The sequence below is a fragment of the Sarcophilus harrisii genome, chromosome 1 (genome assembly GCF_902635505.1).
Source record: "Sarcophilus harrisii chromosome 1, mSarHar1.11, whole genome shotgun sequence".
In the NCBI taxonomy this organism is placed as follows: domain Eukaryota; kingdom Metazoa; phylum Chordata; class Mammalia; order Dasyuromorphia; family Dasyuridae; genus Sarcophilus; species Sarcophilus harrisii.
Window position 1 is genome coordinate 561,612,897 of NC_045426.1, and position 14,330 is coordinate 561,627,226.

The 14,330-nt window shown below is 34.9% G+C and overlaps 1 protein-coding gene across 3 annotated transcripts in view; it reads right to left on the bottom strand.

The window, feature by feature from the left end:
* Positions 1-14,330, bottom strand: part of BPHL (biphenyl hydrolase like) — a 60,105-nt gene that overhangs the window by 17,633 nt on the left and 28,142 nt on the right. For 2 of the 3 annotated variants that reach the window (XM_003760222.4, XM_012541688.1), the window contains one exon: positions 8,764-8,887. In XM_003760222.4, coding sequence (XP_003760270.1) covers positions 8,764-8,887 — 124 coding nt within the window. Of the gene's footprint in view, positions 1-2,758; positions 2,832-8,763; positions 8,888-14,330 lie in introns of all 3 variants that reach the window. The other variant, XR_004231039.1, reaches the window with a different exon arrangement.

Below are 14,330 nucleotides of genomic sequence, written 5' to 3' on the forward strand. Positions count from 1 at the left end.
GGCCTGCAACACTCCCAGGTGTAGCCTGAACCAGATTAGAATATCAGATTTTAATATGTTGATATATTAATAATATGTAGGTATCTACATACATATATCTACAGGTCACAGATTGAGAAAACCACAAATATTACACATACACATGTAACATACATATATACATGCATATATACATGTTTTTATATATATCCATATATATGCATGTATGTGTGTAAAATATTCAGCCTAAAGTCACTATTAGGCCTATAGAAGTCTTTAAGTAGAGCCTAGTGATTCACCCTTCTATTTGAACTTGATAGCACTGGACTAGATTAATGCCCAAATGATCTAATTGGACTCCTTTCATCCAGTCTCTCTAATCCTTCCCACCCACAATTGCCAAATTGATAGTTCCAAAATACAGGTCTGGCCATGGTACTCATCTGCTCAAGAAATGCTAGTGGCTTTCTCATACCTCCAAGATAAATACAACCTTCTCTGTTTGGCATTTGAAGCCCTTTACTGTCTGGCTTCAACCCATCTTTCTAGACTGATAAAGCACTACCATGTTCCAGATAAACTGGCTGGTTTTCTGTTACCCTTATATAACATTTCATCTCTCAACTCTGTTCCTCTGGAATGTTCTCACCTTATCTCTGCCTATTAGCCTTTGAAGATAGGGGACCATCACCTCCTACAAGTAGCCTTTCCTGATCAAATTATTAGTTCCTTTCCATTCTTCATCACCTAATGAAGTTACTTTGTATTTATTCTGTATCATATATTTTAATATGATTAGCTATATATTTCAAGGCATCCTGACTTGGGATGGAAAATGCTATTTGCATCCAGAGACTATAGAGACTGAATGTGGATCAGAGTAGCATAGTATCCCTCTCCCTTTTTTGGGGGGTGTTATTTGTTTTTGTTTTTATTTTTCATGTTTTTTCAATCTTTTGGTCTGATCTTTCTTGCACATTACAAATATGGAAATATATTTAAAAGAATGGCATATATTTAGCCTGTATCAGATTATTTGCTCTCTTAGGGAGGGAAGAGGTAAGGAAGGGTGGGGGGAGAAAAATATAAAACACAAATTCTTACAAAAATGAATGTTGAAAACTAGCTTTACATATATTTGGGAAAATAAAATACTATTGAAAATTTAAAAAAATTTTGTTGAATGACTTGAAGAACTCAAATGAAGAGGGACCCATTACTTATTTAAGTAACCCAGTCTACTTTGGGATAATTCTCTTTTCCTCTTACTTTGAGCTGAAATCTGCCTTCCAGTAACTTCCAGCTATAATTTCTTATTCAAATACCTAGCATCATGGAATCATAGAATCTGGGGGGATGGAAGGCATCTCAGTGGCCAACCAGTACAAGCCATACCTGAAACAGAAATTGTTCTATGACATACTAAAAAGAGATTGACTAGCCTTGACTTGAACATTTTTATTTGGGCAAAGGGGCAGGGGATTCAATACTTCCCATGATGGCCCATCTCACTTCTGGGTAGTGCTAATTGTTAGGAAGATTTTCTTTACAACAAGCTGACATGTGGTTCTTTGCAACTTTCACTATTCCCAATTATTTCTACTGAGGGCAAATTAGAGCAAATTTAATAATCTGATTTCTATATAGCAAGCCTTAAATAATTGAGGATAGCTAGCACATTTTGAGTCTTTTCTTTTTCCAGGCTAAATAGCCTAGACTTCTCTGAATCTCTGTCAAATACAATTTCTAGAAGAAAAAAATTGTTTATCTCCAAAGTGGTCATACATGTTGAATGAAATAATCTTTATTATAGCTGAAATTTCTTCTCTGCAGGGAGAAGGGAGTAATGTGAAATGTCCTGGACCTACATAAGGATTTGGAATTATGTAATTCATTCAAAGTTAGGATGATTCACAGGACTTTGGGGATGGAGGCAGAACTTGAAAAGAGCACATAAGTAGAGAGGAAAAAATACCAAATAGTGAAGAAGGAGGCCTGGCAGTGGGGACAGTATCAACATTGGAGCAAATGAAAATGACTGAGGACAGATGTTTCCCAATCTCAATCCTAGAGGCAGAAGTAAAAGTTAAAAGGACTAATGGCTTGGGTGGCCAGAACTCTGGTCAAAAATGTGGCTGTATGGGAGGCAAAAGGAAGGGAAGGATGTAGATGACCTGCCAGTCCTTATTCTCCCTTCCACCCTGCCTTTTCCACTTGTCAAAGGAATCTGTGACAATGTGTTTAATTTGCCAAAGGATGGATTGTATAAATTTAATCTTAATTCTCATAAACTTTTGTGATAGATCTAGACCTGTGTATTTCTTATATTGATTAGCTCCCAGCATAAGATAAGTTCTAGGAGCAATATAGCAAGATTGTCAATTTTTTCCTAGCCCAGAGATCTTCAAGCCTATAGTTAGAAAATGTCTCTGCATAAACAAAAAGCAGAACAGAAATCAAATTGTTGTGTTGTCATGTTTGATTTTTCATAAGCCCAAATTTTCCTTGGCAAAGATCCTGGAGTGGTTTGCCATTTCCTTCTCCAGTTCATTAACAGATGAGGAACTGAGGCAAATAGGGTTAGGTGCCTTGCCCAGGACTACACAGCTACTAAGTGTCTGAGCTAGGATTTGAACACATGAAGATGAGTCTTTCTGATTACAAGTCCAGTGCTCTACCCACTTTGCTGCCCATAGAAACACAGGCCCTTTGTTTACTCTACACCACCTAGTTAAGAGAGTAATCTTTTTTTGTTGTGTACCTAAGGTTTATGACTCACCCTGAGTATAGAAGTACAGATACAAGGTAGTCAGACTTGATGTAGCAGTCAAATTTAAGTCTAGTCCCATAACCTAATGGAAACAAAATTACACTGTCAGATTATGCCAGCTGGCTGCTACCCTGTAGCCAAAGCCTAAAACCCTGAAAGTAGATATAGTAAAAGATTTAGTTTCTCTAAATCTTCTTTTCTTTAAGACATTATTTCTTTTATCTGATCCATGTTATGACAAGAACTTGAGGTCCTGACTCATCCTGGTTGCTGTTCCCTGGATGCTCACCAACTTATGGAAATCTGAAAATATAGCTTTCAAAACTGAATACATTACCTTAACCTTGATCACCTGACAGCTGTTGTTCAATAGTTCAGTTATATCTGATTCCTCCTGGCTCCATCTGGAATTTTCTTGGCAAAGACACTAGAGTGGTTTGCCATTTCTTTCTCCAGCTCATTTTTACAGAAGAGGAACTGAGGCAAACTGGGCTAATTGACTTGCCCAGGATCACAGTTAGTAAGTGTCTTTTGAACTCAGGAAAAGTAATTTTCCTGACTTCAGATGTAGCACTGGATCTACTTTACCACCTAGTGGTCTCATCTGATAGTAGATACACTAAAGACTATTCATCTCCTTTGGAAACTATTCCTCCCTTAATGTAGCATAAGGCTGCTTTGCATTAGGTCTCCCCCAACCTCCCTTTTTTGGACGTCTTATGTTCCTGTTGAAATATATACATATATTATATGTATATCTATATATGTATATATAGATATATAGAGAGACAGAGATGTGTATAACTACAAACACACACACACACATATATCCTGTAGTCCACTAAAATCCCAAATATTTTCCAAACAAATTTTTTTTTGTCATTCTCCATCTTGTATTTGCAAAACTATCTTTTGAAACCAAGGATAAAACCCTATCATCCTGATCTATATCTTGCTACTGGACTCAGATTCCACTTTTTCCAGAGGAGAAAATGAGACTGATGATCCATTCCTCCCTCACTTAAATCCAATTCACTTGCATACCATAGTATCACCTCCCTAATGTCATGTCCTCTTCAAGAATGAAGAATACACAACCTCAACAATTGTAAGACCATTTATATTAAATTAAATTTTATAAGATTAAGCTCAATGTTATAACCTATTAGTAATCAGGATCCTGACTCCATCATCTAGCATGGGAACTATTTATTCCTTTTAAGTTTGTGTCATCTACAAATTTTATGATCTATGCTGTTAGCCAAGTTCCTGATAAAAATGTTAAACAAAATTTATTTTTGTTATCTATCATAAACTTCTTGAGAATAAGAGCCATACAGACCTCTTTGTAGTGGCCAGAAACTGGAAACTGAGTGGATGCCCATCAATTGGAGAATGACTGAATAAATCGTGGTATATGAATGTTATGGAATATTATTGTTCTGTAAGAAATGACCAGCAGGATGAATACAAAGAGACTTAGAGAGACTTACATCAACTGATGCTGAGTGAAATGAGCAGGACCAGGAGATCATTATACACTTCAACAACAATACTATATGATGATCAATTCTGATGGATGTGGCTCTCTTCAACAATGAGATGAACCAAATCAGTTCCATTTGTTCAATAATGAATAGAACCAGCTACACCCAGCAAAAGAACTCTGGGAAATGAGTGTGAACCACTACATAGAATTCCCAATCACTATTTTTGTCTGTCTGCATTTTTGATTTCCTTCACAGGTTAATTGTACACTATTTCAAAGTCCGATTCTTCTTCTGCAGCAAAATAACTGTATGGACATGTATACATATATTGTATTTAACATATACTTTAACATATTTAACATGTATTGATCTACCTGCCATCTGGGGAAGGAGTGAGGAGAAAAATTGGAACAAAAGGTTTTGCAATTGTCAATGCTGCAAAATTACCCATGCATATATCTTGCAAATAAAAAGCTATAATAAAAAAAGAGAGAATAAGAACCATAAAACCTCACACCTATAGAGTAGTTTATAGTTTCCAAAGAGTTTTTTTTTTTTTTTTTTTACCAAAAAAATCATTCATTTTATTTTCATTGCAAATCCTCTGAAATAGCAAGGGCAGATGGTTTCCTCATTTCACTGATAAGGAAAATGAAGCTCAGTGAAGTTAAGATCTGCCTGAGATCAAAAGGCCAGTAAATGAAAGCTATAGGACTAGAATTTAGGCTTTCTGACTACTAGTCTACCTTACTATACCACATTTCAAATTGTGATTGTAATTAGACTACCATGTTAATAAATACATTAGAACCTTGTTATAATTCTGTGCATCCATGCTGCCATATTAGTAGGTGAAATGACTTTTCAATATGCCCTTTTTGTTATTTAGATTATAAATTTAGAACCAGAAGAATCTTAGAAGTCTTCTAAGAGAGGTATAGTGTCCTTTTATTTTAAAAAAAAGTTTAAAAAAGGTAATGTGGTAACTAGTAATTTAATTCTTCATTTTGGATTAAAAATGGATCAAAATACTGTATGAAGATGTAATCTGATGGAAGTGGATTTCTTTGACAAAGAGACCTATTCAGTTTCAATTGATCAATGATGGACAGAAGCAGCTACACCCAAAGAAAGAACATTGGGAAATGAGTGTAAACTGTTTGCATTTTAGTTTTTCTTCCCGGATTATTTTTACCTTCTGAATCCAATTCTCCCTGTGCAACAAGAAAACTGTTTGGATCTGCACACATACATTGTATCTAGGATATACTAGGACATATTCAATATATATAGGACTGGGGAGGAGGTGGAGGGTGGGAGGGAAAAATCGGAACAGAAGTGAGTGCAAGGGATAATGTTGTAAAAAAAATTTACCCTGGCGTGGATTCTGTCAATAAAAAGTTACTATAATAATAATAAAAGATAATAATAAATTTTTTAAAAATGGATCAAAAAACTACCACCATCTCTTCTGTTTGCCCATTTCCATCCCCATCATCAAACCCTGGCTTGATCCATCCATATTTTCTCTCTCCTATCATATTATATTTCTCCTCCTTTTGGTGGCTAACCTCCTCTTATCTACAAATGTTGTCTCTACTTACTCTTCTCTCATTCCCTTCTTTGCTCTCTGCCTTTTGGCCTCTAACTTCATATTTCCACTGAAGCACCTTTCTCCATAGTTACCAATGAACTCTTAATTGCCTAACCTAATGGTTTTTTTCTTAGTCCTCATCCTTTTTGAGTTTTCTGCAGCTTCTGGTACTGTCAATCACCCTTTTCTTCTTGATACTCTTTTCTGCTTGGATTTTCATGATATTGCTCTCTTCTGGTTTTTCTTCTACCTGCCTGACCCCTCCTTTTGTCTCTTTTACTGTATTTTCATTCATGTCACACCCACTAACCACAGGTGTCCTCCAAGGCTCTAAGTTTTCCTCTGAGTTATTTTTCTTGGGGATCTCAATTCCTATAAATTCAATTATCACCTCTATGCAAATGATTCTCAGCTTTATTTATCCAGCCCTAATCTGTCTTGACCTCCAGTCTTTCAAATCCAACTGCCTTTTAGACATCTCAAAATGCCTATCTTACAGACTTCTTAAACTTAACATGTCTAAAACTGAATTTAGTATCTTTTCCCTCAACCCTCCCCCTTCCTAATTTCCCTAATACTATCAAAAGTACAACTATTTTTCTAACTCTTGACTGAGTGTCACCTTCAACTCATTCTCGATCCCCCAAATCAGTAAGTTGCCAAAAGCTACAGTTTCTATTTTACTAACATATCTTGTATTCATCTCCTTCTCTAACACTGACTCTAGTGGAAGCCCTCATCATCTCACACCTAGACTATTGCTACAGGTTTCTACTTAGTCTAGTTTCTTCCCACTCCAGTCCTTTACTTAGTTGTCAAATGCATCTTCCTAAAATTCAAGTCTGACCATATTACCTCTTCCCCTTCCCACATTCAATCAACTCTAGTTCATTTCCTTCAGAATCAAATATAAAATCCTCTGGCCTTTAATGCTCTTTATAACCTAGCTCCTTTCTACCTTTCCATTCTTCTTTTACCTTATTCCACTCCCTCCCATCCTTTGTAGTCTCATGACACTGATTCTTTTCACACTGATGCTCTATCTCCCATCTCCAAGCACTTTTAGTGACTGTTTCTCATGCTTAGAATGCTCTCCTTCTTTTAGTTTCTCTGCTTTCCTTCAAGTCTCAGCCAAAGTCCTACCTTCTCAAAAAGCTATTGGCAGTCCTGAGTCTCAAGGCCTTCTCTCTGAGACTGTATTATTGTTTATTTTTCAAACACATCTACTCTCTGGGGGTTTCTTGGCAAAGATATTAAAGGGGTTTGTTTGCCATTTCTTTCTCCAACTCATTTTACAAATGACAAAATTGAAGCAAAGAGTGTAAAGTGACTTGCCAAGATCACATAATCTTATAGAAAATATAAGAGGCCAGATTTGAATTCAGGAAGACAAGCCTTCCTGACTCCAGGTCTGGCACTTTATCCCCTCTGCCACCTACTCATCCTCTGAGATTATATCCAAGTTATCCTATATATGTCCTGTATGCATGTTGTCTTTCCCATTAGACTGTAATGAGACTGTCTCATGAGATTTTGAGAGGAGGGACATTTTTATTTTTCTTTTCTTTGTATCTCTATAGCTTTGCACAGTGCCTGTGCACTTACTCTCTCTCTCTATATATATATATATATATATATATATATATATATATATATATATATATATATAGTAGGCACTTAATAAATGATTGTTAGTTGAGTGACTGTCATATTCTGCTATATGATGTAGAAGGCATACATGGTGGAGTGGGTGGTCAAGACAATATTATTTCAAAGCCTGTTTTTTTTTAATGGCAAAGCAACTCTTAACTTTTAATGGTATATACTCATAGGTTATCTCCTAGGATAGTTAGTGGTATATGGTCAAAACTTATTTCAAAGTATATTTCAGTTTGAAAATTATCTTCCAAAATTAAACTCTTATTTAAAAAAAAAAATCTGAATTTTGAGTACAGTATGACAATTTATTCTTTTGCTAGAAAATAGATCTAGAATGGAATTTCTACATTAGATTTATTTTGCAAACTGATTCCTATTGAACTTAGAAATTTAAGAAACTACATTGAATTTATTGTGGGAGTTAAAAGAACCAAACCATGTAATTTTGAAGCTTAAGAACATCTAATTGTCAGTAAGAGAGGATATTTAAATATACTATGAAAAAGAGAAAAAATGTTAAAGTGAGGTTCACAGTAGTGGAATTTTACTGTAGAAATAAGTACATGACAACCATTTTTTCTTAAAAATGTTTATTTCTTAGAGAAATTAGCTTTCAATATGCATATATATTTTCCCCCAATATCTTTTAAACATATATTGGTAGTTACTGCAGATAATGGATAATAATTGAAGCCAAAACAGAGTTGATAACATTAAGAGAATGAGGTAAGGAAAACAATGTGGATGTTGTCCATACATATCAGAGGTTAGGCCTCCAAAGGAGTTATAAGCTCTACTAAATAGTTTGAAGGCCAATTGGACTGCTATCCATGGCTACTGCTGTTTTTATTTGTATTTTGGCCTGGACCTGTGTGAGTTCATTGGTATAAGGAAGCCCCTCCAGCCAATGCAGATCAGCTCCTACTCTTTAACTTATGGGTTTACAGAGAGTTGTTTGAGGCCACTGAGAAGTTAAAAAACTTCCCCAATATTTTCTCCCAAAGTCAAACAATATTTTTTTCAGTGGTGGTACTTGAATGCAGTTTTACAGACTTTGAGACCAAGACCCACCAAGAAGAGGATGTTTTTTGCTCCCATATTACTGAAGCCCACTAGATAAATGCTATTGGTTGATTCATGGTAAAAATTTAAAGAAAGCAGTACTGACAATGTCAATATTTTTCACTGCATTTTTTCCTTATAACAGTTTTTTTGATTTTTCTTCTTATACAGTTAGCAATGGATTACTAAAACCATGAATAATGACTTACCGGGAACCTTTAACATGTTTATGGATATAATCTGCATGAAAACGTGGAACCAAAGGATCTTTCTCACCATGTATTATTAAAGTTGGACACTTGACAAGGGGTAACAAATGTCGACAAATGTTACCTGAAAAACAAATGAAGTTAAAATTATGCTCTAACTATAACCAATGTCAATTATTTAAATGCTAGTTATTACAGGAAATTTACTTGGAAGCACATTTTTGGGTCTGTACTAGGGGGAATGACCCTAAGGCTCATGCCTTGACTAAATATTTTATCTTCTCATCTACTTGCTCTACATGCAGTTGGTACTTTAAAAATTGCTTAATTTGAGTATAAAATTTTTATACCTTAGCTTTAATACCATTGTCATACCTCTATTATGGTCTCACTTTATAGCAAGAGTCAGTCAATTTTTTTCTATTTCACAAATAGCAAAACAAAAAAACCAACTAAATAGATAGCCAAAGCTGAACCAAAAAAAATACCACATAATTATATAATAAAAAAGCAGAAAACTGAGTATTGATCTTCCTAAGAACAACATATTTTCTCTGACTTATTTTTATAATTATAGATTGAGAAAAATATATTCTCCACATTGTTACTACTAGTGATGAATAAACTAGTTAGAATTGTAGCAAATGCTGGTTCCTAGCTGGGTAGGGAAAGGAAACCTTTGTGTCCCTGAGTATGTTTTAGAGAAAAAAAAGGTTAGTTTTCCATGATTTTGTGAACACCCACATCCGGAATTTCTTTTTAGCACATCTACCTCTTCCTCTCAATCTAAATCCTTTTTTAGAGTAACCTAATGAGCTTCAGGATCAGGATCATTCTCGGTCCTTTTTTGTGACAATGGCACAAATAAAATTTATCTGATTATAGGAAGCAGGGACAGGAAGATGATAAGGAATCAGAAAAATTAAGACAAACAGTAGTCAGAAAGCAAGAAGGTAAACCACAAGCATGGAGTGTCACAGATACCAAATGAAAAGGTATCATCTGGTACAGAGAGATCAAGGAGATTAAGGAGGAAGAGAAAAGATTTTTTAGCTAAAAAAGCAGAGTGAAAGGTCACAAACCCACAAAATATAGAGAAATCCAAAAGAGAAGGAAGAGAAACTTAGAGAAATCCACCACAATCATAAATATACACACAACAAAAATTATAACAGAAAATGAGCAAGGTCAAGAAAATCATAAAACAACATAAAACAACTGAAACAACTAAAGAACTAGAAGCAATGCAAGTAAGGAGACCTATAAGATATGCTCATATGGATTAACTGTTGTATTTAACAAAATCAGACAAGAATTAATAATAAGAAAATCATAAGTCCAAAAAAGGAGAGACCTTACACAGAGCAAAGAATCATAAAAGTCAAGTTAGAATGAAAAAATATTAAAAATAAATGGTGGGAGGGAATAATGTAGAAAAATGGCTGAGCACAAAAAGAAAACTTGAATCAGCAGAATAAATGGCACAGCCGGAATTGAATGTAAGAAGCAACTTCATAAGCAGGCACAGAATATCAATGAATTATCCAGTGAGTTAGAAATCATGCCAATTCACATGACAGACTAGAGCTGTCCTTCCATCTAGCTATAAGCTCTTTTATGTTGCTTCATTTGTACTTAGAATGCTAATATGACTCTAGTTTTCAATAGTATATCAACTCAGTTGTTAAATATGTAACTCAAACTTAAATAAAATTAAAGCCCAAAATAATGTTTTAGATGCTCTCAAAACTGTGAACTCCAGCTCATTTTACTGATGAGGAACTAAGGCAAACAGGGCTAAATGACTTCCCCAAGGTCACATAGCTAATAAGTGTCTAAGGTCAGATAAATCTTCTTTATTCCAAATCCATTGCTCCTTCTACTGTGCCAATATATAAATGGACACACACACACACAAACATACATGTTTGTGAGAGAGTCAGAGAGAGACAGAGAGAGCCCATTCTTGATCCTTCTGCAAGTTTTCATGGACTAATGAGATAATTCCCTAGGAGAAAAGTAGCTCTGTAGCATTTGAGATGAGAAAGTATATCTGAGAGAGTGTAGAAGAATATGTCTTTTTTCTAAATCAGGTCAATAGTATCATCTGTGAACATATGATTACTTAAGATCAATGTATATAGTAGGATGGCCCTGAAGGATTTTGCATTTCAGTGACTATGCTAGGTCTCTACAATCTTTGGATGAGAAGTTAAAAATTTCTCCTGGGAGCTACTAATTTAAAATTAGGTTATATGAATAACGCTCTCTTTCTCTCTCTCTCTATCTCTCAGAATAACTTGAACTCAGGGCTCAATTAGATCTCTCTTGAAAGAATGAGTAGCATAGTACTTTTGATGATATTAAATCAGAGACTTCAGATGGTAAACTCGGCCCCTATTACCTAAAGGAAAAGGAGATGTTCCATAGTAACATAAGAATTAACAATTTCTTAAAATAAGATTTATTACTTTTTTCACAAATACAACATAGGGAGGAATAATTAAAAGTAACTAATATGAAAAAAAAAACAACTTTTTTGGACTAAAAGTTTAGTAAGTCAGTAGTATAATACAACAGACAAAACCCAATAATGCAAGCTTGAAATAATAGACAAGATTAGGGAGGTGATCATCTCACTGTCTAGTTCATTCAGACCATATCTGTAGTGTTTATTAGTTATAGATAACAACACAAGTGGGAAGAGAACAGCTATTAAGAATAGAGTATCCAAGAGTAGGTTTTAGATTTCTGGACCATAGCTTAAAATATGATAGAAAAGTTCTTGGCCAGGAATGGAGTGGATCTGGCAAGGATTTATAAAATGTATTTGCCTAGATTCTTACAAAGCTAATCAAGAGAATTTTAAATGGCAATGAAAAGAGTGAATCTGCCTATGTATGTCTACCACGTTAGATACAATACAGAGTAGCTGTGATGTAGGGAAAAAAGAAGCAATTCACAAAATTAAAAAAATCCAAGCAAAGAATCATCAATAAAATCAATGGCTCAAAATCCTATATACAATTGTACAAAACATGGATAACAACCTAAAGTTTCTAATACAAATTTGACCTCATTAGCATCAATGAATAATAAGAAAAATTACAAAACAGTTCTTTAAGGTATTTCTTATTAAAAAGATTAGGTACAGAAGAGCATTTCATATTCTGGGGCAACTCTCACTTGAGGAAATCTAGAAGGTGATTTTGGGGAAGGGTATGAAAATAAGGGGTGAAAACAGAATTTATAGTGTTACAAATATATACTACAGAATGCCCAGCAAGTGGGGAAAAGATGAGAGGGAAAGGTAAAAAAATTACAACTCTGGCAAAGAGATATACATTAATGATAATTTTCTCTTTCAAAAGAATACACAAGAGAGAAGTCCTGTTCTAACTCAGAAGCGGTTGGTGAGGTGAAAATAACATAAGGTGAGATTATGACCTCTCTTTCTTAGATTAAATGGGAGAGAAAAGAACCACTATCTTTCCCAGTATCCCAACTTCATAGACTTTGACTCTTCCCTCTATCTAATCTCTCATATCCAATGAGTTACCAAGTCATATCAACTCTACCTTTCCATCTCTTGTATTTGTCCCTTTTTCTCCATTCATGGCTGCTTTCCTACTTCAGGACCTCACCCCTTCTCACGTTCTCCATGACAGTAGCCTACAATATCTTTAATCTCTCTGTACAGTTGTCAAAATAATCTTCCTGAGGTATAGGTTGAATGATCAAGTCACTTCTCTGCACAAGATATGTTAGAAGATGTTCCCCATTACGTCTAAGACATAATCTTTAGCCTGAAATTTCATGACTTCCACAGTCTAGCTTTAATTTTTTTTCCAATCTTATTCAATAAATATTTATTAAGTGCTTATTATTTACTAGGTTCTATGCTAAGCACTAAGGATAACAATGAATACAGTCCCTGTCCTTAAGAAGCTTATAATGTGGGGCCATTAGGTGGCACAGTGGATACAGCACCAGCCCTGAAGTCAGGAGGACCCGAGTTCAAATTCTGTTTCAGACACTTAAAGCTTACAATGTAATGGGGAGGAGGAAGAGGGAACAACAGATAAAAAGAGAAAGGAAAGGTGCAGGAGAACCAATGGGTATCTTGTCCCATGGAGCTGAAACTAGACAGAGCAGCAGATGCAGAATGTCTTTAAAGGACGGTAACTGTGAGGAATTTGGTGCTCCGCCATGTAGGCTTCCAATCCAAAGGAAAAGGAAGCAGAGTCAGATGATATCAATCAAGGTTTAAGTTAACAGCATGACCGTGAGTTTAGAAAAGATGAGCATATCCTGGGAGGAGCATTTTGTTCCATGGATACACATGCACACACATACACACACATACACACATACACACACTCACAGACTCAAAGACTCGCTGACCCGTATAAACACCCTCTTGGTTGTATTGTCTAATCGAAAGTGATATATTGCGGGGTAGGGGGGAAGGAAATAGTTGAAACCAGGCAAAGCAGCAGATGTAAGGTCCTACTGGGCTGAAAAGTCCACTTCTGCCCTCTATATTACTTCTCTTTACATAAGTTCAGTCAAACAGGCCAAGTACTTGTATTCTAATCATGACATTTTAGCTCCTAAATTCCAAGGATCACAAGCTGTCCCTCAGCATGGAATGTCCTGCTTTCCTCATTTTTCTACCTTTCAGAAATTTAATCTTTTTTTTAAGGCTCAGCTCAGGTACATAAAGCCTTCATGAAATCTGTTACTCCTTGTTTATATTCTTTGTCTCTTCAAATTAAATACAAGATAATTTGTATGATACTCATTTCTGTAAATTTTGCCTCCAATAAATATTTTTGTCTTTATATCCTCTATATATGACAGAGCTTTGCTGGACAGAGCGTAGTATTTCATAATCACTTATGAAATTAAGTTGAATTTCTACTAAACTAATGTGACTAATTGTTTTTTCAGTTGTAATTCTGCTAAAGTCTTTGTTAGACACATTTACCTTCTTTGGATAAAGAATCTAATCTCAATTCTGCCTAAGTGAACATCTAATAAAGCAGCAAAAAATTCTGGTATTCATGCCCTGTTCTTATTTTCTCATGTTCTTGATTTGTTTTTAAGATTACCTATGTGCAATTTGAACATAAATATATTAAATACTCACAGATATATTAAATATTCAATATATATTTTGCCACTAACAAGAAAATAGTATCAAGAGAAGGAAAAAAGTTATTTCTGAAAATACATTTTCTGGTACATGAACCTACAAAGTTTTGGGCATTAGGAAAAATAAAGTTATCACATTTGGAACATGTAACTTATGGCAAATCATTGTAATGGGCCAGAACTCTGAACTTGAAATAAGGATACTTACAAGGTACTAAGTGGAATTGATGAGACAATGGTTGTCTAGTTTAGCAGGGATCTTAATAGTTCTCTAAATTCAGTATGATTGATTTAATCTTACAACAAATAATGGTTTCCTAGTGATATAATTATTGGTTTATACTCAGTGTAGAGCATATAAAGTAGAAGCCTCAGCCAGGTTGATTCAGAGATTCAGAGAGACAGAGAAG